The sequence below is a fragment of the Sebastes fasciatus genome, chromosome 11 (assembly GCF_043250625.1).
Source record: "Sebastes fasciatus isolate fSebFas1 chromosome 11, fSebFas1.pri, whole genome shotgun sequence".
In the NCBI taxonomy this organism is placed as follows: domain Eukaryota; kingdom Metazoa; phylum Chordata; class Actinopteri; order Perciformes; family Sebastidae; genus Sebastes; species Sebastes fasciatus.
Genome location: NC_133805.1, coordinates 5,835,540 through 5,858,705, shown reverse-complemented (window position 1 = coordinate 5,858,705; position 23,166 = coordinate 5,835,540). Strand labels below are relative to the sequence as shown.

Sequence of the window (23,166 nt, the reverse complement as noted above, 5' to 3'; positions counted from 1 at the left end):
CGTAAGTCACTGGAGTCTTTAGTAGTATTCTATTCTATAGTCTTAAATCTATTATCTTATTATTATTCATCTTCTCGAACCAGGCAGCTGCAGTAGGCTCCACCCTGGTCCAGATGGTGGTGCTGATGCTCTTATAACAGGTCTATAAACTGCAGAAGAAGAAGCAGTTTACCAGAGGTACTTCTGGGGAAGAGTTCAGAGATCAGGAGAGTCCGTCTCTGAAGTTTGTAAACCAAACCTGTTATAATATAATCAGTGTGCAGACAGACAGACAGACAGACAGACAGACAGACAGAAGGAGACATGTCAGGCAGCAGGTTGATGAGAGCCATCAGAGTCAGTGAGTTCGGAGCTCCGTCGGTTCTCAGACTGAGATCCGATGTGAAGGTTCCTCAACCCGGACACTCTCAGGTGAGACTTACCGGAGCAGCTCACAGCTGGACCTGCAGCCAGAGTAACAACTACTGCAGGAACCTGCAGGGTTGTTGGGAAGGTTACTTTAGAATTATTATTTTTATTTGGTAAATTATTATATTATATTATATTATTATAATTATGAGTATTAGGACCATATTGAGGAAAAAAAATAATAATCTGAGATTTCGAGAATAAAGTCATAATATTACCAGAATAAAGTCATAAGTTTAAGAGAAAAAAAAGTAGTTTTATGAGAATAAAGTGAAAAATTTACGAGAAAAAAAAGTCGTATTATTATGAGAATAAAGTCAGAAGTTTAAGAGAGAAAAAAAGTTGTATTATGAGAATAAAGTCATAAGTTTAAGAGAAAAAAAGTCATAATATTATGAGAATAAAGTCATAAGTTTACGGGAAAAATATTCGTAATATGAGAATAAAGTCATAAGTTTACGGGAAAAATATTCGTAATATGAGAATAAAGTCATAAGTTTACGAGAAAAAAGTCTTATTATTATGAGAATAAAGTCATAATCTTATGAGAATAAAGTCAGAAGTTTATGAGAAAAAAAGTCGTAAGATTATGAGAATAAAGTCAAAAGTTTACGGGAAAAAAGTCGTAATATTATGAAAATAAAGTCAGAAGTTTATGAGAAAAAAAGTCGTAAGATTATGAGAATAAAGTCATAATATTATGAGAAAAAAGTCAGAAGTTTACGAGAAAAAAAGTTGTATTATGAGAATAAAGTCATAATGTTTTTAACAGTTTTGTCTGTCCTCCACAATGTCTCTCCCTGTGCTGTAGGTGTTGATTCGTGTCCATGCCTGTGGAGTGAATCCTGTGGAAACGTACATCCGGGCTGGGACGTACGCCCGTAAGCCCTCCCTGCCATACACACCGGGCTCAGACGTAGCCGGCGTGGTGGAAACAGTTGGAGAAGGAGTCACCGCAGTAAAGGTCTGAGGAGTAAAACACACCAAAAACAGAATTAATAGATACTATAGCATCCTGGGCAAAATACATAATCTTTAAACGCCATGAACACCACATGATATTTATTTGATTGCAGTTACTGTTTTCACTGATGATATAGCTATTTTAGCAACTATAATTTTATATATAATAATAATTATATATATATATATAAATTAAAATAAATAGATAAATAATAATAATAATAATAATAATAATAATAATAATAAATAAATTAAAAAGCCAGCCAACACAAAATTAATAAAATAAAACATACATACAGATTAATTAATTTGGGCCATTCATGACAAATAAAATTAATGTGCCTGTCTAATTTTGGGGAAGGGTCGTAAGCCTTTCGAAAAAGGGTCCCATTGTTGAATGGCATTACGTATGAGTGAGGTTTGCCTTTTCTATGCGACATCGATCGCTGTCTGGCCTTACTATAATGGGTTCGATGGAGAACCTTGAACTGAATTAAGCTACCCAATGCACCACTCCATACCTCATCAGATATATTAGTTCCAAGCTCTTTCACCCACTCTGCTCGGATCTTATCAGGTGCTACATTATTGAGTGACATAATAGTACTATAAATATTCAAGATAAGACCCTTAAGCTGTGCAGGGCTGATGGTTTGAACAAGGCGGCGAACCTGGAGATAGCGAAAAAGGCCAGAGCGTTGTATGTTAAATTAAAAAGCCAGTATCATGTTAAACTGTCAACCAGTGGGAGGCTGCTGTCATGTCATGTTAGTACAGTAAATTAATAAATGTGTGTGTGTTGTCCAGGCAGGAGACCGTGTGTTCACCACGGCCACAGAGTCGGGAGGTTACGCGGAGTTCACCGTAGCAGCTGACCAGTGTGTCCACAAGCTGCCCGACGCCTTAGACTTCACCCAGGGCGCCGCCATCGGGATCCCTTACTTCACCGCCTACAGAGCTCTGGTTCACAAGTAAGACCACGCCACTGCAACAGATTGGTTAACTGGGATGGTGGATAGGGTGTCAAAGGTCTGAATCTAGCTCTTAACCTGCAGTTATGTTATTAACACATTCTCGGAATGATTTGAAGCGTTTTTTTAAGAGGTCTCAGGGCTGAGTGGGGTAGTCAGAAAGCATCAGCATTGTTGGTTTCAACTTTTTCATTGGATTTGTTTACAGTAAGGAAAATATAGAACAACACTGCACCTCAACAAGCCAGTTATATTGCAGATGTTATTACTCAAATGTGTTTTAACTGACTGTGTTGTGTGTTGCAGAGCCCACGCCAAAGCTGGAGAGACCGTCCTCATCCATGGAGCCAGCGGAGGGGTGACATTTTTCTTTCTTTTCTTTTTTTTCCAATTATATTAAAAATGGTAAATAGTTTCCACATCCACATTATGTGTGTTTGTGTTTAGGTTGGTGTGGCAGCGTGCCAGTTGTCTCGTGCTCTGGGTCTCAAGGTGCTGGGGACAGCGGGGACAGCAGAGGGAATGAAGCTGGTCCTCAACAACGGAGCTCACCTGGCCTTTAATCACAGAGAAGACGGCTACACAGACAAAATCATGGTATAAACACACACACACATCCTGGTAGGGGAAAGGAACTGAATGAATGAAGCATTTAAACAAACATTTCTGTGTGTTCCAGGAAGCCACAGAGGGCAGGGGCATCGATGTGATAGTAGAGATGCTGTCTAACATCAACCTGAGTAAAGACCTCCAGATGTTGACCTTTGGAGGACGTGTGACGGTCAGTAGGACTATAGTCCACTCAGTTCTCTTAACAATCCTCAAACAGTTTCCTCTTAAGATCTTTTCACAAAGCTGCTGAGAGAAACGTTTACTAAGGAACTGAGAGAACGCTATAAGAAGGGGTGGGGTTGACCCTGTTGCACTGGATGCAGGGTCTGAAATTAGCATCCGCCACCCGCCAAATGCGGGTAAATTGTTGGCAATGGCAGGTAAAAATCATCAGGCAGGGAAAACTCTTGAGATGGGAATAGAGAACCGCAGTTGTCCGATTCCTTGGCATGTCATGCCTCCTCTTATTGATGCTTTTCCACAGTTACGCATGCACAATGACGCATACGCACACTGAATCATGTTTCAGTTTGTTTGGGACCGGAGCCACGACAGAGAGCAAATAAAGCGCGCAACAGCGTGGCGCTACTAGACCTGAGGGGACGCACCCTGTTTTGTGTAGAGATCAGCAGGAGGAGAGTTAGTAACGTTAGCTGTTAGCAGCCGGTGGGCAGCACAGTCCTGCTTGGCTAAATAACGGAGCTACTAACGTTAAAGGAGGTGCCATTGAGTTATTATTATGAGGCGTTCAAACTCTGCTCAGTAAAAATGACCATTGGGCGAAGGTGAATTACAACGTTATCATGATGTGTTCAAATGTAATCTCGTAAAAATTTTAGAAACGCGTGAGAAACTTGAATAAATCCAGTTGTTTGAAGATGTTTTCACAGCGATACAAAATAGATATTAGAGAGAGAATTATTTCACTTCCTAACAGCTCGCCAAGATTTTTTTTAATCAAAGCAAATATTTAAATAATCGTTTTAATTGTGTGTTTTTATGCAAACAACCACTATAGATGACAATAAAACAGAGTACAGTACAGTACTGTGTACAGTACCCTCCCACCCCCCAAAAATAGGGCTCCACCGGAAGCTACGGTGTAATAAGAACACTGTAAGTTACCATGTATTTAATGTTTTTTATGTAAAATATAGCGAACAGTGAATGACAATGGATCTAAAATGTTATCCCAGCTAGGCTGTACTATTAGAGTAGTAGTTTTATACCAGTGCAGCTCGTTCCTGTACATTTCTATACACACCTCTTCACCTCTCTTCCTCTTTTATTTCAGATCATCGGCTGCAGAGGCTCCGTAGAGATCAACCCCAGAGACACCATGGCTAAAGAGAGCAGCATCATGGGAGTGGCCCTTTTCTTTGCTACACCGGTACGAAGCAACGACATCACACAAGCTGTCCTGATTTTAATGTTCCCGTTAGTTGAAATAAATGTTGTACATCTCCTCCCTCAGGAGGAGACCAAGGAGTGCGCGGCGCTGCTCTACGCTGGGATGGAAGCCGGTTGGCTGCGTCCGGTCGTCGGTTCCCAGTATGCGCTGGACAAGGCCGCCCAGGCCCACCATGACATCATTGAGTGTCCCGGGGCGGCTGGGAAGACGGTCCTGACCATGTGAGGATGTGATCATATCACAGGTCAAAGGTCACCAAGTAGGAGTTGGCTGTCCAGTCCATAAAGGGGAGAGAACTTTGCTTAACGCGGCTACAATAAGCTTCACATAATTACTGAAAATGAACTTTGATATTTGAAGGATTTTACTAGAATGTGCTGATTTATCATCACTGCCAATATGGGTACAAGAATATACAAAGGATATAATGTTTACCTTATAACTGATGATTACACAAGACTCATGAACTATAGCCAAAGATCGTATAGTTTATTGCCAAGAAGTGAAAGTCAATCGTTCGTTCCATTGCAACGTCAGCGGCAAAGCTACGCTTCCACCATTTTGGCATACTCGCCAGCACTCCCGATTTTCCCGGGAGACTCGTTTTTCCTCCCGGGGTCACAATTCTTCCGTATTTCTCCAGATTTTTGACAATTATTTTTCCTTTTCATTATATCAGCGTGTTTCTGGAACTGAACAGTGTGTATAATCCCTACTGTTTCCACCCGGACGACAGTAGAGCTACACCAACTGTCGTTTCCCGGCAGAAGAGAGCAGTCTATGCTCCCAACACAGCGCAGTTTGAGCTCATGTTTAAGCTGCGCTCGCCAAAGCGTGCAGCGCCCAAAGTCGGGCTTTGCTCTATTCGGCAAAAAGCCGTCGTGGCGCAACACTAGCCGTTAGAAATAACGGGTTTCAGAGCGCAGTAATGCCGTTGTCGCATTGTTTCTGAAAGGACCTTCAGTGAGTGAGAGAAGGAGAGAGAAATGGAGAGAACTAAGAGAAAGAAATACTCCAGCAGGAAGGATGAATATTAGTTTATACCAGATTAACACGCCAAGTTCACGTCAGAGGGGCGAATTATTCAGTTTTCTTTCCTGGGAGTTAAAGGTAAAATCAAATGTTTAACATAAAAATGCTGTTGCAGTTTACTTATTCTTTCTTCTAATTGTGTTCATGCTACATGATGGATTATTACGACACATAATGTAATTCAGCTTCCTCAAAAAAAGCATGAAGTTCTGTGAAAACATTCTTATTGATCCTGTATTCTGACATATTAACCAAACGATTCCAGTCTTATCATTTCACACGTATGTACAATATTAAATAAATTGTGAATGAAAATAATAAATATAGAAATTTTAAAAAAGACATTTTTGGAATTTTTTTGTGACGATTCCTGATAAACAATATTGACATTTGGGGAAAAGGAAGTAATGGGAAAGAGTAAGCATTTCTGACAGGAGTCAAACGTGACATCTGTGCCTTATCAGGTGACAGCCGGCTCTACTGAGCATGCTCCACAGAGGGCCAGGTAACTTAAGCTAGACACACACAGGTACACAGTATCTGCTGCAGCGCTGTAGCAACCAGTAAATGATGGAGCTCCCAGTTGAAGTCTCCCAGCAGCAGACGATCAGAGTCCTACAGATCATTCTCATGGATTAATGTGTCGGTGGAGTGTACCATGTCATCAGGGGTGGACCTTTGGGTTGAGTTCAACAGGTAAACAGTTCGTTTTAAAATGATCTTCAGGTGTAAAGATGCTCAGATATTAAAGTCAGGCAGAAAGCAATTCAATGATGTCAGAGAATTAAGGTCTTCACAAGTTCTCTTTAGTGTATTGTGGTGAGTGTTAATCAGCTATTTGCTCCTCTATTAACCTGATTCACAGGGTGAGGAAGCTTTTGATTGGGCCAAAGACTAAAAAACACAAATAAAAATAGAGACTAATAGAGTCTAAGACAGCTTGTGGACCACACAGTAATGGGACACTAAAGTGCTTCAGTGAAAGCCACACTAATGAAATGGTTTAGGGGAGTTAGTAGTTCATTAACTGACACAACTAACGAGAATTTCTCAGGATTATTTACCAGGCCCCCCCTCCAGACCCTCAGGGGCCTGATAGGTTGTTTGTGTGGGAATTTGATTTATTACAACTTTATTAAGTATTAAGCCCTACGGAAGCAGGCACATCTATCACATGTAGACTTTATGTAGAAAAAGAAGCCTCTTGGGGCCATGCTATAAACCCAACAGGAAGTTGGCAAATTTGAATTTGAATTTGATTTGTAATTTTGTAATTACTGCCACATTACCCCAAATATTTACCTCAAAATGTATCAAAAATTACTTTATTATAAACATGATTTAAACAATTATATGCTAAAATAACATAATCATCAACGCTGTCTCTCATCGCCCTGAAGGGGTTTATTTCACAACAATGACCCGCTAGCTGTACATTATCCCGCTTATTACACGGCTTCTTACTTAAGAAATCAATAATTTGACACAAATATGGTCTGCCAGAGTCCGACATCACAACTGCGCCCATAGCAACGGTCTGCTATACAGAGCAACGGTCTGTTATACATAGCAACGGTCTGCTATACATAGCAACGGTCTGTTATACATAGCAACAGTCTGCTATACATAGCAGCGGTCTGTTATAAATAGCAACGATCTGTTATACATAGCAGCGGTCTGTTATACATAGCAGCGGTCTGCTATACATAGCAACGGTCTGTTATACATAGCAGCGGTCTGTTATACATAGCAACGGTCTGCTATACATAGCAACGGTCTGCTATACATAGCAGCGGTCTGTTATACATAGCAACGGTCTGTTATACATAGCAACAGTCTGTTATACATAGCAACGGTCTGCTATACATAGCAACGGTCTGTTATACATAGCAATGGTCTGATATAAAGAAATAACAGACCTTGGAACGCTGTGATTGACTAATCAGAATAGAGTATTCAACACAGCCGTGTAATAAAAACTAATAGAAAAAACTTCTGATCAGGCATGCTACCTTGTAGCTAATGTCATGATTCAGGGAGCTTTATTGGGAAATAGCACAATATAATTATTTAATGAAAATTGTGATGTAAATATTGGGGTAATTTGGCAGTAATTCCAAAGATATTTCAAATAGGTTACTTGCTAATTATCACCTCAGTACCATGAAATTTGCGGACCTATAAAATTAAGTGTTACTGTTGTTTTTAATGGAGGTATCTGTGCTAAGTTTATATCACTTATTACCCAAATATTTCTAGTCGTTTGAGGTGAATTTGTCTGTGTGGTCTGTCAGCATATAACACCATCATACTCTGTTCTCTGGTCGGTCGTGATTCTGTTGATCCACTCTGGTTTATGGATTTTATGGGAACATTAGCTACTGATGTGGAGTCATGAGAGGAGAGCTCTCTACAGAGAAGTCCATTAGCAAAAGAGCTTTAGCAGAAACATGATAGGCCTCATTCTACTACAATGTCTGGCTGTCGTCCATCAGTCAGCATCCTCTGGGGACAACCTCCACCTCCTCCCATAATGATACCACCAACACACACACACACACACACACACACACACACACGTCAGTTCATTGCCAACACAGTTATCACTGTTTGCTCGCCTAGCAACTCAGAACAAACAGTGAACAAACATGACGACTGGCTCACCGCTGAGCCATCAGAGAGGTTGGCAAGCTTTGGTCCGAGGACACTGTGAGGTCTCTGATGGGACTCCAGAGAGCCACAAACAATCTGAAGAAGAGAGTTCAAGTCAGTTTCTTACATGTCCAAACGATAGATATCACAATCTGTTCCTCAATGATACTGCACTCATGCCAATACTGAGCCACGATCATTCATTATAATGCATTTTTACATTGTTTTTAACAAAACATGGAACATATAAATGTATGATTTTTTAGAATAACAAGACTTTTGTCAAGATTTATTACATTTTATATACAGTATGTCACAAAATTAGAGGGTGTGAAGAAAAAAAAAAGATTTCCCAAGTTTGGTTTAGAAGGAAGGACAAAACACAAAGCCAAAAAGCCAGCCGATTAGACTGTTATAGGGCTATTGAATAGGCTTTATCAATCATTATAAGCCCCATAGATGTGGGTCAGTAGGGGCCTACTACGCCCACTAATAGGTTTTATCATCTAGTTGCATGGTAGATCACCAAAAGAAGGTATAAAAGAACATGACAGTGACCTCTAGCGACCGTAGTAATTATGACAGGAGCAGAAGATGAAGTATATAGACAGTGTGGAACTCTATAAGGGGTGGAGGTCAGGGACGATGGATGGAGACCGGAGTTTTGCATCCCATGTGAAACCAACAAGGTTTAGTTGTCTTTCTGTTCTTAGTTGTTTTAAACCCAAACACAATGTTTGTCCCTAAACTTAACTAAGTGGGGGTCTTTTGCCTAAACCTAAAGAAGCCTTTTTGTTTGTGTTCAAAACGTGACATTTCATTCAGTTTTACATGTTAGAAAGAGTTGCTTTTAAGTTTCACTTTCACTTTTACAACGTAGTAGGCGTAGTAGGCCCCTAATGACCCACATCTATGGTGCTTATAGCGACTGATAACGCCTATTTAATGGCCTGATAACAGTTGAATCAGGTGCAGCAGCACTGATCTTGCTTATGGTGACGATGATGATGGAATTGATTGTTTCTTTCAATCTGTGAACACAGGACATGAACATAGGGCACAGAGCTGAAGAGATATGATTATAGTTTATTTCCTAAAGATGTTATGTGTTTTAATTGGCCAATCAGATCATGACAGTGACGCAGCTGTATCGGGTTACAGCCTTATAGAAGAGATGCTACCTCATCACCATGTTACCTCTGATGTAACACAACATGACCAGTAAGTACTAAACACAATGGATTTCCATTATGTTTCACCATAAACAAATGAGATGGGAAATGGGAAATAATATCGTGGAACGTGTCTTTAGTGGTGACCTATATTGCTAGTTGAGAAATTGAAGTTTTTAGTAAAGACAAGTGTTGTTTATTTTATTTATTTTGTATTTAGAACAGTCAAATCAACGTCAGGCAATAAGACGTTTTTTATTTGTTGTTTTCATTCAGTTGTTTATTTGTGGAAACTTGTGAATTTGTCTGCAGATATTTTGCTGATGTTGCTGCTGTCAGTCATTAGAGCCCAGCGCGTGTCCCCCGTCCCATCATGCCCTGCTTCCTGTGTGGTTTGTTCTGAAGACGCCGTCATCTGTCAAAGGCTGGCTCACATCATTGGTAACACACACACATACAAAGACAGCGTTTGTTGTTATATATCATCCAGTCTAAATGACAGTAATTGTATCAGATTTAATTTGCCCTCACATGCACCGCAGTATTATGATATAACAACATTGTAGTATATTACCCGGAAGACCTCATGTGCTTACAGAGCTGTACTATATGTGTTAACTGTGTGACCAGACGCTCCAGACTCGACCCAGGCTCTCCTGCTAACAGAAGGCTCCATCTCCTCCGTCCAGCCCGCCTCACTGTCTGACCTCAGCAACGTTACACTCATAGGTCCGTCAACTACCTACAGTATGTGTTTTTATTCAGTTATTCTTTTGCAAGTATGAATTATATAATTATATCTGTCCATCTGCTAGGTCTGAGTCGTAACCATATCTCAGTACTGGGTGAACACCCCTTCAGAAACCTGCCGTTCCTCCACACCTTACTGTTGGACCACAACCTCCTGACCAGCCAGGCCCTACAGGGGGGAGCTCTGACCAATCTAACCCGGCTAGAGGTCCTTGCCCTGGGCCACAACCTCATCAGCATGGTGGGTAGTATCTCTTCAGGGGTAAAATGGAAGATATTTTGATTTTGATTTAAAGAGTTTGGGTGATCCAGTGTGTAACGCTGTCATAATCTGACATGATTCTCTGTGTTGATGTTCAGATCCAAGGCGCCTGGTTCAAAGGCAGCAAGGCCCTGCGGAGCCTGAAGCTGGAGGGAAACTTGCTCACCAGTTTGGACTCCGGTTCCTTCCCTCTGAAGGACCTCAAAGATCTGGAGAGTCTTGATCTGTCAGATAACCTCATAGATCATCTGCATAGAAACAGGTTAGTACATTGTTTTTTTCATACTTTACTGCAAGAACGCACAGTATCTTTTGCTTTCACACAGTATTATATAATACAGTATAAGGGCTGTCAATCGCTTAAAATATTTAATCGTGATTAATTGCAAATTAATCACATGTTTTATCTGTTCAAAATGAACCTTAAATGGAGATTTGTCAGGTATTTAATACTCTTATCAACATGGGAGTGGACAAATATGCTGCTTTATGCAAATGTATGTATATATTTATTATTGGAAATCATTAACAACACAAAACAATGACAAATATTGTCCAGAAACCCTCACAGGTACTGCATTTAGCATAAATCATGGCAAACTCAAGCCCAACAGGCCATTAGGTACCATTAGCATAGCAATTACCAGCTAACGTTAGAGCAAGCTTGGTTAGCAAGGTGCATCTGTAATTCACATTAACTGTGATATTAATGGGATGCTAATTTTGGCTAGCAAAAAACATTCTTAAAACAAAATGTACTTTCGGTAAAAAATGAACAGCAGACTCCTTAGAGTGCCTTTTAGTACAACCGAAGACATTTTTAGTAGGGATGGGTCATGATTTTTGAATTTTCAAATTGCTTTTAAATTATGAATTATTATTATTACTTAAATAGTTAATGCAGCTATCGTCTTGTCTTAAAAAAAATATTTCCCCTTGTTTTTACCGTTGCAGGCGCTGCCAGTAAAACGTGTATGGCACGTTGAGTTTGGCTTTTTTCCGTTGGCGTGTGTGTGCCGCGCGGCGCCCCCGTAGTTTCAGCTTGGAGATGTGTTCGAGTGGTGGAGCATTGTAAAACACACCTTATTTAAAACTCGACAGAAACTAAATCAAACTCACCAAAACAGTCTTGGTTAGTTTTTGGACTGTTTTAGCAATTTGGTTGAAATAATTTGAGTTTGATTTGAAAATGCTCTCCGTCTCTCTCTCCCCAGGCGACCAATTACAATGAACTTTCATGAGCTATGAAAGGGTGAGTCTGAGGGATAGTAACCACATTGGCATCATAGACACGATCAGCACGATTCTTGTGGAAAGACCTAAAAAACTAAATGGAAATTTTAACATCTACAATTCCATGACAATTATACAAACTCATTCATGAAATACAAAAAATGCAAAAAAAAATGCTGATTTTCCAGACTAATATCAAGAACAGATTCAGAATTTTACCGCAGTACTTTTCATATTGAAATCCTGTCATCAACCACACCTGTGTGAAGATGTGAATGCTCTGTGTGTGTAGCCACCATGAGTCAGTCATTACTCGCCCTGTCTTCATCAGGGGTTTCCCCTCTATTGTTCTCTTCGGACAATGTCAGAAATGTTTTTCTGATTTCTCCCCTGCCCCCCCTCAGAGGAAAATCGGATAAATATGTATTTTCTTTTCCATTGGTAATGCTTTTAGTTCCACAAGTGTTTTCCGATTACGATACGTTAGTTCCTGGGTGTTGTTTTTTTTTACCTTGTGACCTCCTGTTCCCGTCAACAGACGCCGCTAGTGATGTTACTACCGAAACCCTTTCCGTTCTTTAGATGTCTTACTCCGCATTTTCCTTTAGTGCAAAATCAATGACAGATATTGTCCAGAAACCCTCACAGGTACTGCATTTAGCATAAAAATATACTCAAATCATAACATGGCAAACTGCAGCCCAACAGGCAACAACAGCTGTCAGTGTGTCAGTGTGCTGACTTGACTATGACTTGCCCCCAAACTGCATGTGATTATCATAAAGTGGGCATGTCTGTAAAGGGAAGACTCGTGGGTACCCATAGAACCCATTTTCATTATCTTGAGGTCAGAGGTCAAGGGACCCCTTTGAAAATTGCCATGCCAGTTTTTCCTCGCCAAGATTTAGCGCAAGTTTGGAGCGTTATTTAGCCTCTTTTGCAACAAGCTTGTATGACATGGTTGGTACCAATGGATTCATTCATTTTCTAGTTTCATACGATACCAGTATCTTCACTCTAGCTTTAAAACTGAGCCTGCGACAACCTAAAAAATCACAAGTTACGTTAATGCATTTGCATTTAAACAAATTTGCATTAACGCGCTATTATGGCGTTAACTTTGGCAGCCCTATACAGTTTATATATATCCTGTTTTGTGATCTTAGCTTTGATGGGTTGCGCAGCCTGCAGACTCTGGATCTGTCCAGAAACCGTCTGAGATCTGCTCCTGCTGAGGCGTTCTCCTACCTCAGCTGGCTGACAAACCTCAACCTGGACCTCAACTCGTGGAACTGCTCCTGTCAGCTGCTGGAGCTGGCTGCCTTCCTGTCCAACTTCATACAACAACCCGACAAGGTGCAGGACTTCTTCTTTAACCTGGACACGTTTCCAATTGCAGCCTCACTTGTTTCAGGAACTGTCACACTAGAATTATTATGTTTGAAGATACAGGTATAATAAATAAGCAATTTGAGGAGATTATACTCAATAGGGAGGAGGATTTTTAATCAAGTTTTCTCCTGATACCAGCTTACTTGTTCATCTTATTTCAACGTTCTGTCCTTTAAATGATCAATACAAGACTAGCCGACTTAACCCTGACATCTTTCCCTCCCCCTCCCCGCCCCGCTGCTCTCAGACCCTCTATAATGGCCGTAGGATGGTTTGTGTGAGCGCTGACAACCCGGCCGTAACCACAGTCCTGGAGCTGACGGAGGCCAACTGCGTCCCGTCCAATCAGAACATCACGGTGCAGATAGAGGCCAGAGACAGCGTGACACCTCAACGGTACGCTCGGGATCTGGCCATCGCTGCAGTCATCTGCTTCATTGGTGAGAATGATACACAACACAATGAATGGGAAATGGTTTGATTTGTTGAGTTTATCTGTGCCATGATGTCGTTTATTAATTCATCAAAAAGAGAATTAGATCACAGAAAAACATATAATCTCATGAATAACTTCAGCCCACAAAACCAACTAACATTTGACCATACAGCAGTAAACTTCTACAACTTCAAGAACAGAAAAAATTAAAACAGTTCAAACACAAAGTTTCCATTGAGACTTCTTACTGGAGCTCATGTGCTTCTGTTTACAGCTGTGTGCGTCTGTGCTCAGCCGGTCAAATTCAAAACCGGGCATTAAAGACATCACTGTTTAAAATCCTACCTGTCCTGCTGTGCTTCAGGTGGCGTTGGCTTGACCCTGCTGGTCGTCCTGATCTACTATCAAGTGTCTCGGAGGAAGAAACTGAAAGAAAGTAAAAGACAGAAAGAAGAAGAAGAGGGAAGCAGCACAGTGGCGAATCACCACGTCAATCACATAGATGCTAGTGAAAAGAGGAGGGAACTCTTCTTGCAAGCACATAGAGACAGGGAAGCCATGACGTTGGATGCTAGGACAGATGGCCAGTTTAGGTCCAGAGCCGATGAAAACGGCCATTTAAGTTGCCCGGACTGTAGCAGCAACGGACAGAGAGGGACGGGGCTGAACCCGACGAGATGGAACAACAGGATGAACGGAGGGATGGAGACAGAGGAGGACAGAGAGAAGAGGAGAATGAGGATGATGACAGAGGACGACAGGAGGAGGCTTGAGACTCAGCAGGTACTATCCAGCAAGGACATTCCTAACAGGCTTCTTTCTCGTGGCAACACCAACTCGTCCTCTCATCCACGGAAAGAAACCTTAGCTCAGAGACCAGAGACGCTGGCTGCTTATAAGACAAACATGGGAGAGGGCTACAGGACTGACGCGGACGGTAAGAGCAGACGACATGACGTCACGTTACACTGTGAGAGCTGCCACAGGACGTACAGACCACCGGAGACACAAGTTAGGGTTCACACCAACATGAAGGACTCTGCTCCGCGGTTTGATGGCTTCCCTTCTCAGTACAGACAGATCGACAGGGGTAGGAGCGTTAACCACGATCAGTTTGACATGATGCAGAACGCAGAGAAGTCGAGAAGAGAAACGAGAAACGTAACGTTTGACCTGGAGCGAGGACACGGTCGAGGCGAGGACGAGAGTGAGGAGGAAGCGAGGAGCTCCAGAGACAAGGAGAGAGGACAGGCGAGAAGACACAAGGCTAAGGTCCAGTCGAGCCGGTTACTGAAGGTTAAACTAAACTTGAACCCGCTACGAAAGAGCAAAATCCACCCGAAGAGGAAAAGCGAGCTGGGCCACTCCGAGAAAAGCAGCCCGAAGAAGAGTAAAGATAGAAGGCAGGATGGAGAAGAAAGAGGAGAGAGGGAAGGGAAAGGTAAGAAAACGAAGGGTAGCAGCGAGAAAATTAAGAAATCCACCAAGACTGAAGGATCGACTGAGGATGGTGAGGAAGAGGGACGGAAAAGCAAGACGTCTAAGCAGGAAAAAGGCAACCAGGGAAGTACAGAAGGGGACCAGAACTCCCAACCTGGCGATACTACCAACGCTGCTGACCAGTCCACCTCTGCTCATGCCGTTGGACAGGGTCAAACCATGCAGGGTGGGAGTATTCAGTATCAGGGAGCTGGAACGGTTGCTCAGCTTTCCTCACAGCATCCCTTATCACTCTCGGCCAATCGCAACCTCTCCCTGCTTGGTTCGACGGGCTCGCAGCTGACTGGCAGCAGCCTCTCTCTCCAAGGAGGGAGTTTTTTGCTCAACACCGTGGCCCCAGGATCTAACGCACTGTTCCCCAGTGGGCCCAACATGGCTCCAAGTGGTGCCCCAGACATCTTCAGCAGGCAACCTGGAGTAGGCCTCATGTCTCCGGCTGCCTCTCTTCTAGCTGTACATGCTAACCCTTTGCAAGCAAGTGCAATGCATACCTCTCCTGTTCAGCCTGCTGCAGGACTCGCCTCGAGTTTAACAGCTGTTAATCCTGCACCTGTGCAGTCTCTCTTGCAGAGCAAACCGCCTCCTGACAGCTCTCCTCTTGCAGCAAGACCAGCCCAGGGACCAGGTCTTCAGACCGGGGAAGGAGTACATCAGAGCCTCGCTCTCCCAACTCCGGCACCTCCAAGTTTGGAAGGTTTGACCGCTCAGGCTTCCGGACCAGCGACCACTGTGGAGAATCTGTCAAACAATAACAGTCAGACAGAGACTGGGTACGGCGGGTCCACAGTCCACATGTCAGCCGGGGGTGGGGCTCTAACTGAAGGACTTGCTGCAGGGTTGTCAGGGGGCAGCATGCAGGCAGCAGATGTGTCTGTATCGGGTGTTTCTGCACCCAGTATGTCCTCCACAGGGGATGCTGCTGCTGCACTGCTGCAGCAGGAGTACCTGTCGGAGGATGGAGGATCCTCCCCCAGGAGGAAGCTGAGGTTGGTGCTTCCTGAGAAGACGTCTGACCGACCACTCACCGCACTGGAGAAGAAAATACGCTAGCTCATATTATCCATTATCTTTAAGTGCGTATCCTATTCAGGGTCGCAGGGGGGAGCCGATCCGAGCTGACGTTGGGCGAAGGCGGGGTACACCCTGGACAGGTCGCCAGACTATCACAGGGCTGACACATAGAGACCGACAACCATTCACGCTCACATTCACACCTACGGGCGATTTAGAGTCAACAATGAACCTGCATGTGTTTGGACTGTGGGAGGAAGCCGGAGAAAACCCACGCTGACACGGAGAGAACATGCAAACTCCACATTTGACGGATGAAATTTTATGGATCGGAAGTGTTTTACATCCGATGCAGTAAATACTGTAGCTGAGACTGATGCTTTTATACGTTTTTAATGTTATGAACTGCTAAAAAAATTTCATTTTGGGGTGTTTTACAGATGTTTGGTGTAGTTTTATTTTTATATTATAAACACTGAGTAAAGAAAACCCTGGTTATTTTCAAATTTCAAAGTTCATTGTTGATCTTTGTAACAGCAGTTGATAAAAATTAAACCGTGAGGTCCATTTAGGGCCTGTGCTGGAGCTTTCAACCACACCACATGATCAAATTTAGAGCACTTAAGGCTAGGGTTGGTAATTAGCTTCAAAAACATTGGTTATATTAGTTGAAATTCTCATTATAACCAGACAGCAATCAAGCTGTGGCTGTCGCAGGACTCAAACAAGCCGTTTACATTCATAATGATCATTTTGGGGGAGTGTCTTTGGAGGGAGGCCTGCAGAGACGGACTGTCTGGTGACTTTCTCTCCAGATTGAGGGACTTTTGGAAGATTGTTGGCAACACTGGGCTGGGTTTTTCAGCTGGATCATTGAATTTCACTTGAGTAAAAATCATTGCTGGTATTTTGAAATTTCAAAGTTAAATCTTGATCTTAGAAACGGCCATCGACAAAACAATCTTACCGCTAGGGTCCATTTGGCAGCTGTTCAGGAGCTTTTGATCATATTGCATGATCGTCAGTAAGTTTAAAGCTAACTCCATTTGCTAATAAAGATGATGTGACGCGGTATAAAGCTCAAGAACAGCTACTAAATGGACTAAAAACTGAGACAAACAGCAGTGACATCCATTACAGTCCGATTGCAATACTCCTCACAGTTCAGTGATGAAGGCAACCCATGAACCTGAACAGGAAACAAACTGAACCAGCAGTGACTTTGACCTCTGTGCTGATTGTAGCAGGTTACCGAGGCCTCGGTGTGTCACTGCTGGGTTGGGTTTCTGTTTTGGCACCAGGGCGGCTGTTTGCAGTGTGTTGGGTTTCACATGGTCACACTGACGGGCCTCTAAATGCTGCCTACAGCTGCAGTTCGGTTTACGCTTACCAAACCTTTACCGTCTGAGCGTCTTCACCGGAGCTGGTGTTTCCTCGAACCCTCTGAGTCACTGTGATCTGTTGTTTGAAGATGCTGCCTGTGGTCAGTATTTTAACATTTTAACATCGGTGCATTCTTATCAAATCCGTTTTGTCTCCTTGCTAGAATTTGTGTTGTTTCTTGTTGCAACAGCATTGTCTTTTGTGCCATAAGCTTTACAGCGGGTTTCCCATCCCAAATAGTACGGGGCTCCGCAGCGAGAAACGTTATCGCCTCCGACCGGGTGCCGGCGTCTTCCTGCGGGCGCAGTCGGGAGGCAATAACGTTACTCGCTGCAGAGCCCCGCTGCTTCAGAGCCCCGGCACCGACGCTGAAGCAGGAAAAGCCAACACTAGGATCAGCATTGATTCATGGAGAGACCTTCGTCTGGTCTGCTAACATTACTGCCAAGCAGCTGAAATATAGAGTGATATTGTGGTTTTAGCTGACGTGTGTCGCCTCACTGTTTTGAGTGATGCTCGTTCATGTCTATGTAGAGCGAGCAAGCTCGAGCCGGACGCTGAATTTCGTTGATTTAACGACCACAGGTGTCGCTGTTAACAAGCAATTCTGAAAGTTACAAATAGTCCCTTTAATGCATAGAAAGGCAGATTTCCTAGAAATAATAATAATGACAAAAAAAACAAGAGGGGCCGGCAGCACAGCTGATTCAGAGTGATTTAAAACACACCAAAATCCCAGTTTACTGTTGATTTAAAACTCAAAGGTGAACTGTGTAGTTGGATGAGGAACTAGCTGCAGCTCTCTGTTGTTGCCATCAGGGGTCAGTGTGGACCTGCTGACTGGTCTTCAGTGGAGCTGGATGCTTTGAGAACTGAACTGAAAAAAATGGCCCTTTCTGGACACAAAATGTAATTAAAGCAGAACAGTACCGAATCTGCCTGAACAAATTATTTCACAACATTTATTTAAGAAAGGCTGACGGAGCAGAATCAAAGCAGTTTCTCATATTTGGTTTCATATCCAGCTGTCACTTATAGGAAAAACAGAAAAAGTGTGATATTTTGCAGAGCTTGGGGACAGTTGAGGATTAAGATTTAACTACTGACAGTGGTAGTAATCAGTTTTGTTGGAAATAGATGAAAGTATGAAACCATTTAGACAATGTAGCGCATATAAAGGCCAGATGAGGTGGTTTGGCACTCTAAAAAAGGGATGTTGAAGAACCAGGTTGATAACAAAAAGTTCACTGAAACAAAGAGCAAAAATGAAACCCGGGAAATTCGATAAAACTACATTTAAACTGAATCAAAAGAACACCAAACAAAAGAAATCTGCAGCCTCACAGCAAGCTGCCACCTCCATCTTAACCCCCATGTCACTCCAGTAAATGGGATTTTATCTCCTCAGCATCACCTACCTGGAACGTACCACCTGACCAGGTAAGTATAGGGGGAGCTAAACCGAGCAGGCCTCCAAATCACACAGAATAATGAACAGACCATTAATACAAGATCTCTAAGTTACTGCTGACATCTCAGTCTATAGGGGTGCTCACACACACACCGATGAGCACACCAACCATTATATAATGTAATTTACTGCAGAACTACCTCACCTATATCATCCTACATCTTAACAGAGCCCAGCTCCTCTCTGCTCAGGGGACAGAATGAGGCAAACCTGTTTGCACTTTCCTTGATTGAGCTGCTGAGCAGCTGATCCACCCCGATATCCAGGCAGGACTACAAAATCCTATGAACCTATAAAACAAACTAAACCATCTTGTGTCATTTATACACACTACTTGACATGGTATCAAATAAATAGACTGAAATCAACAATTAAGCTGACACAGAACACTGTTAATGTTGGGGAACAGGACCCAGTGAAAACCTTTTCACAGACAAATGAAGAGGTAATATGACTGATTGATGTGACTAAATACCAGCCTGCACTGACACCAACACCTCGTATTGTTAGCAATAATGTAACTGTGTCCCCAGGCATGTACAGTGTGTGTGTGTGTGTGTGTGTGTGTATGAAATGCAAATGTTGAATGCAAGAGAAGAAATGCCTGGTGGGCTCTGATGCGCCCCCACACCCACTGTAGGCTCGTTTCTACTAGAAAATGGAAATAATGGACTCACATGTCAAAACTATATGTGTCTCCCTCACATCTGGAACAGTCACTACTCCTCATTATGCACCAGATGTAGCTGAATTGATTACTAATCATTAAGCTCGCTAGTGTCAATCAGACCAAAAACCATCAAGATGAGGATTAAAGCGAGAAAGGAGCTCCTGTTGGTTAAAGCCATATTCATATTTATTTGAGTCACCACCAGCCACACTGTTTGCCTTTTATTGTTTTGATAAATAACACTTGCGCTCAAAGTAAAAAAAAAAGAAAAAGAATGTTGTTGGTAAAATGTGAATATGACGTATGACTATAGTAGAAGCTGCAGGTCAAAGGTCATCCTCCAAGCTGCAGGTGCACTCATGCTCGTTTGAGACTGAGCAGCAAACTGATAAATCTGTTTATCTGTCAGTTTGTCTTCTAGTTAGTTATCTAGTAAGTTGTAGTTAGCTAGTCCAACTTGTTGCGTTAGCTAACTGAGGGGTTTAATTTAATTGTTTTGTTTCCTCCACCTCACTTTAGCGATTTTATTTTCACAATGGCATTTGTGTGTGCAGTGAACGGGTGAAATCAACGCAGTGGATTACACGAAACAACACACTGACTGTCTCTCTCACTCGCTCTCTTCTTTACCGTCTCCTCCTGCTGGAGATAAATTAACGGAAAGCAGCCGATACCGGAGGTTTGCGGGCCTCTAACAGGTCCGAATGACGGGGAGCGCAACTTTCAGCTCACAAAAAAAAGTCCCGTTAGAGAAATAAATGAATCACAGATCAGCCCGTTGTGGTGTCGGGGCTGGGGGCTGGGGGCTGGGGGCTGGGGGCTGGGGGCTGGGGGCTGGGGGCTGGGGGCTGGGGGCTGGGGGCTGGCGGCTGGGGGCTCGGCCCGGGGGCTAGGGGCTGGGGGCTGGGAGCTGGGGGCTGGGGGCTGGGAGCGGCCGGTGAACCTCAAAAATGTCCCGAAACTGTATTTCAAACGGCCGCAACATGTCTATCCGTCTTCCGATGCGCTGTGGCCGGCGTGCTGCGATGGTGGTCCATCGGAAGTGGCGGGAATTCAGCTTTCTATTATCACCTTGAGAATTGTTTTATAGCTAACTTGTTAGCAAACATTTGCCTCATTTCCTTTTGTTATTTTACATTTTCAGACACAATAGCTCTTTTATATATATATATTTTTGTGCAATAATAATTCAGTATGTCAAATACAGCTACCTTTGTTTGTAGCTGTTGTGCTATTAAACGACCACCTGGGTTTTCATATCTTTCAGTAAAACGAAAGCTAATACACGATGCACCAATTGGGGCCCAGACAAACTGTTGCCAACATTTTTATGAGGAGTCACAGCGATGCTTCCAGCTAAATGCTAAAGTTTGCTACAGCTGAGTTTTCAGGTATTTGGTCATAACATAAAGTGAAACTTTGACCTGATGACGGCGCTAGATGAAAAGTCAGATGATGATCACAACAGTGATTAATTCATCCAGTAGGCTACATTTAATATCGGCTACCAAAATGCAATCGAGGATCACCAAAGTCAGAACACTGTAAATTATTACCAGGATTTCACAAGATGCAACTGTAATAATTCACAATAAATTACATTACTGGCCTTAACTGTGATATTCACAATATAATACAGTATTCATAATGTTATTGTGAAGTTAAGTTTATTACAGCCGTGATTACTGCAAGCTATACTGTGAATTCATCAGGAGAGGTTTCTCTACATGCTAAACGAATGTGTAAAATGTATCATATTTTTGTGTTTATTTTTTGTGTAATTTTTCAATGTTTTAAGTTATTGATGGGTTAACGGATAAAACTGTTTTTCAGTATTTTACAGTACGTTTTAAAGTGTAAATTTATAAATAAACATCACAGTACTGGCTACTGAGTCGCATTAATGCAACTAGTATCCAGTAATTTACTGTCAGTCAAATATTTTTACAGTTTACACTGTAATTCTACAACAGCTTACTGCTGAATCACAGTAATCTAAACATTTACTGTGAAGTTACAGTTAAATAGAGTTATTCTACAGCAGCAAACTGCTAAATCACAGTAAGATACTGGCATAACTGTGAGGTCACAGTATACAGCTGTCATTTAACCAATACCTTACTGTAAAAATGATACAGTACTGTACTGTGAAAGTAATGCAACTAGTAGCCAGTAATTTACTGTGAATGAATGGTGAAATAACTTACAGTGTAGGATTGTTCCTCTAGAGTCCATAAACATCGATACAGTACAAAATGTAATCAGCCCCACGGTGTTTCAGTCTGGACCGACCTTCTGATATTTCCATCTCTAGCTCAGCCACATGGCTCACAAAGTGTTGAGAACCAGCCTGTAATGAAATTTCCGTTAAAACTATTTTGACAAGATCCGATCAGAGCTCACAGGAGGTTAAAAATACAGATTTTTCCGAGACTTCAAAGACATTTGTTTTTGCAATTACAGCTCGGCTGCTTTGCATAAACGCAAAAGGCTGGGTTACAAAGTGTACCGTGTCGCAGGAGCCTGTAAAGGTTTACATTATTATGTGCCGTTAATTAGAGCTGCTGTCACAAAGTGTTGAGAAATAAACAAAAGGAGAAAAAAAGAGGCAGGTTGTTGGAGTAATGACTGCACATCAAATGCAGCGCTGACTTTATTCTCAAACACGTTATTAGAATCTAAAAATAAGAAAATCTTCATGGTTGTTGTTGCCCAGAGTCCTTTCATCTGCCAAAAAAAACACATTAATACAAAGAGATACAGAGCGAGAGAGACGTGTCTCTCATCATCATCATCATCATCATCATCATCATTAACACTAAAACAAAACTTGATTTGATTAAAAAAAACAACATTAAAACAGCCAAACCCAGCAACAGTTATAGTTTCTTAAATAGCCTCTGTGCACAGAGAAATAGAGATGACAAAAGAGACCATGCGACCTTCTCATTAACACTTCACACGCACGCTCACTCACGCACACAGTTTGGATCCAAATCAATATTATCAACAGACATATGTCAGGAGGAGGAGCTGTCATCGTACAAAGGAGTATTTTTTGTTTCTTTTCTCTTTTTTTTTCTTCTTTTCCAACAAAGAATTGTTTGACATTTTCATTATTTCAAGGACTAAAATACATTGAATTTCTACCCTGCAGATCTGAGCCTCGCTGCGAAGAGAACAATACAACTTCTTTAATCGTACACAATTATTCACAGCCGGCGCCTGGTTAAAAAGAGCAACAACAAAACTGCTTCAGGTGCCGTTTCCTCTTATTTATCTTTAGCTGAATAAAGCAGTGTGAATTCAGTCATTATCACTCACTCTCTGTGTGAGGGACTTCAGTCCGTACTGCATCAAATCCAAGCTTTAAATTCATATAATTAAAGAACCAGCGGGGGTGGGGGGCGGGGGGAGGTTATGTCGTGTGTCGTATTTGGTTATATCAACCTATCGTCTCCTTACTTTGGCCATAGAAGGACTCAGCGACTATGAGGTCAAAAGAAAAACAAGTCAATTGGCTTTTTTAAATCGACAGCTCAAACTATTATGTTACAGCAATTTACACTTGCTCTTCAGAGCCTTTTGGAACCGACGATTAACACCGTCTTTACGAAATGGAGGAACTAGATGTGGACTTGTTAGGGCAGACAGGAAGTTAGACAGTTGGAGTATATACACCTATTATCAGGGGGCCCTGGTCAGACCTGGTATTTAACATGCGTCCTCAGTGATCAGCTTTAAGTACGTCTGTTCACACCTGGCGTTAGAATGCGTCTCCACATGAGTGATCGGATCTCACTTCCCCGCTCTATATGCTAATAAACACGTAGTAAA

At 42.3% G+C, this 23,166-nt stretch overlaps 1 protein-coding gene across 1 annotated transcript; it reads left to right on the top strand.

Annotated features, from left to right (window-relative positions):
• Positions 1-149: 149 nt before the first annotated feature.
• cryz (crystallin, zeta (quinone reductase)) lies at positions 150-5,737 on the top strand. Its single transcript, XM_074650178.1, has 9 exons — positions 150-411; positions 1,220-1,372; positions 2,179-2,342; positions 2,649-2,700; positions 2,790-2,939; positions 3,022-3,123; positions 4,249-4,344; positions 4,429-5,290; positions 5,413-5,737. The coding sequence occupies exons 1-8, from the start codon at positions 304-306 to the stop codon at positions 4,588-4,590; spliced, it is 987 nt and encodes a 328-aa protein (XP_074506279.1). The 5' UTR covers positions 150-303; the 3' UTR covers positions 4,591-5,290; positions 5,413-5,737.
• The last annotated feature ends 17,429 nt before the right edge of the window (positions 5,738-23,166 follow it).